Below are 1,518 nucleotides of genomic sequence, written 5' to 3'. Positions count from 1 at the left end.
GCACTCACTCTAGCCAGGACAACAGAGCGAGACTGTCTCAAAAAAAAAAAAAAATTGTGCAACTATAGAGATGTTACTTAAATGGGAACTATTTTATCTCAAGCACTGGTTGGGTCATTGGCCTTCTTGAGTTTCTTTAAAATGGAAAATCTCTTAAGGGAATGATGGAATAATGATCACATAATGCAGTATGTGCATGCAGAATTCTGATGAACTGTAAAAAATGAATTATCCACCCCCACTGGGCTTCCTAAATAAACATATTTTAAGCATTTGGATGTGTCTTATATTGCATTATTTATATCTTGTGGAATTTAAAGTAATCAGAAATCTGTTCCTCTTCTGCCACAGGCTACAGCATTTTTGCAGTTGGTGTGGCTGACGCAGATTACTCGGAGTTGGTTAGCATTGGCAGTAAGCCCAGTGCACGCCACGTCTTCTTTGTGGATGACTTTGACGCCTTTAGGAAAATTGAAGATGAGTTAATTACTTTTGTCTGTGAAACCGCATCAGCAAGTTAGTTCTTTGAAATTTGTATTTACTGATGTCATTTAAAGGCTGAAATATTTTATACTGGCTAAATAATGAGTCCCATCTTGATCTGAGGAAAGAATATTGACTTCCAGAGCGGTTTGTTATATAGACATTAAGTTTTATGATTTTGAACATATAGAAATAAACTTTCCTTCCCTGTGTTTAGAGTTTCAGGTTGATAAAGACCTTCCCTAATTAAATGAGGGTCTATATTTAAAAGTGACTGTGCTTAAAAAGAAGTATCACATATTTTTCAAAACTATATTGAGACTGCTCATCAGGGCAACATATTAGCAGTGAGACATCTCTCAATACACGCTGTCAAGTGAAGACCATTGATTTTAATGGACCCAGGAGAGAAGGAAGCTATGACCTTATGGTCGTAGCTGGGGATATGAGAGCATTTCAATCTTTACGAAACATTCAGCAAACCATGGCCACATCTGATTTGGATTTCTTCCACAGTTGACTTCCGGAAAGATTACGTTAGTTTCCCATTCACAGGACAGGGGAAGAGTATGTTTGGAAAATATCTAAATTAGGGTTTTATATTGTTTGTTTGGTTTTCCAGCCTGCCCACTGGTGCACAAGGATGGCATTGATCTTGCAGGTATGTGTTATCACAATTTTTCCAAATACAAATATATTATATAACTCCCATTTGGGGGTCTGCATTTATGTATTTGTGTTTTTATTTTTTTAAACCCTTAAACTGGAGACAGGATATTGCTTGTTATCCCTCATTTCTGTTTTTTTGTTTTACTAGTCCAGAATTTCACTTAAAGTTATTCCTTTTCAAGTTCTCAATTTTATACAGAGGTCTCCTAACTTCTTATACAGTGAATCCCCTCTTTTTATAGCCAAAATCTGAGAACACTGGAGCTTATCAGGTACCTTTAGGAAGCCATCTGCTTTGGGGTTTGCATAATTCCTGGGTGTATGCTTTCCTTATATTTTTCACACCTGATCATTTCCTTTATTGTT

General features: G+C 36.4%; 1 protein-coding gene across 1 annotated transcript in view; it reads left to right on the top strand.

Moving 5' to 3' along the window:
* COL14A1 (collagen, type XIV, alpha 1) overlaps positions 1-1,518 on the top strand; it is a 220,417-nt gene that overhangs the window by 139,977 nt on the left and 78,922 nt on the right. The window contains exons 23-24 of the mRNA XM_012646547.1: positions 352-516; positions 1,106-1,144. Coding sequence (XP_012502001.1) covers positions 352-516; positions 1,106-1,144 — 204 coding nt within the window. The remainder of the gene's footprint in view (positions 1-351; positions 517-1,105; positions 1,145-1,518) is intronic.

Source organism: Propithecus coquereli, unplaced genomic scaffold, assembly GCF_000956105.1.
Source record: "Propithecus coquereli isolate 6110/MARCELLA unplaced genomic scaffold, Pcoq_1.0 Scaffold247, whole genome shotgun sequence".
Classification (NCBI taxonomy): domain Eukaryota; kingdom Metazoa; phylum Chordata; class Mammalia; order Primates; family Indriidae; genus Propithecus; species Propithecus coquereli.
Note: the sequence above shows the minus strand (reverse complement) of the source record. Positions and strands in the feature narration are given on the sequence as shown.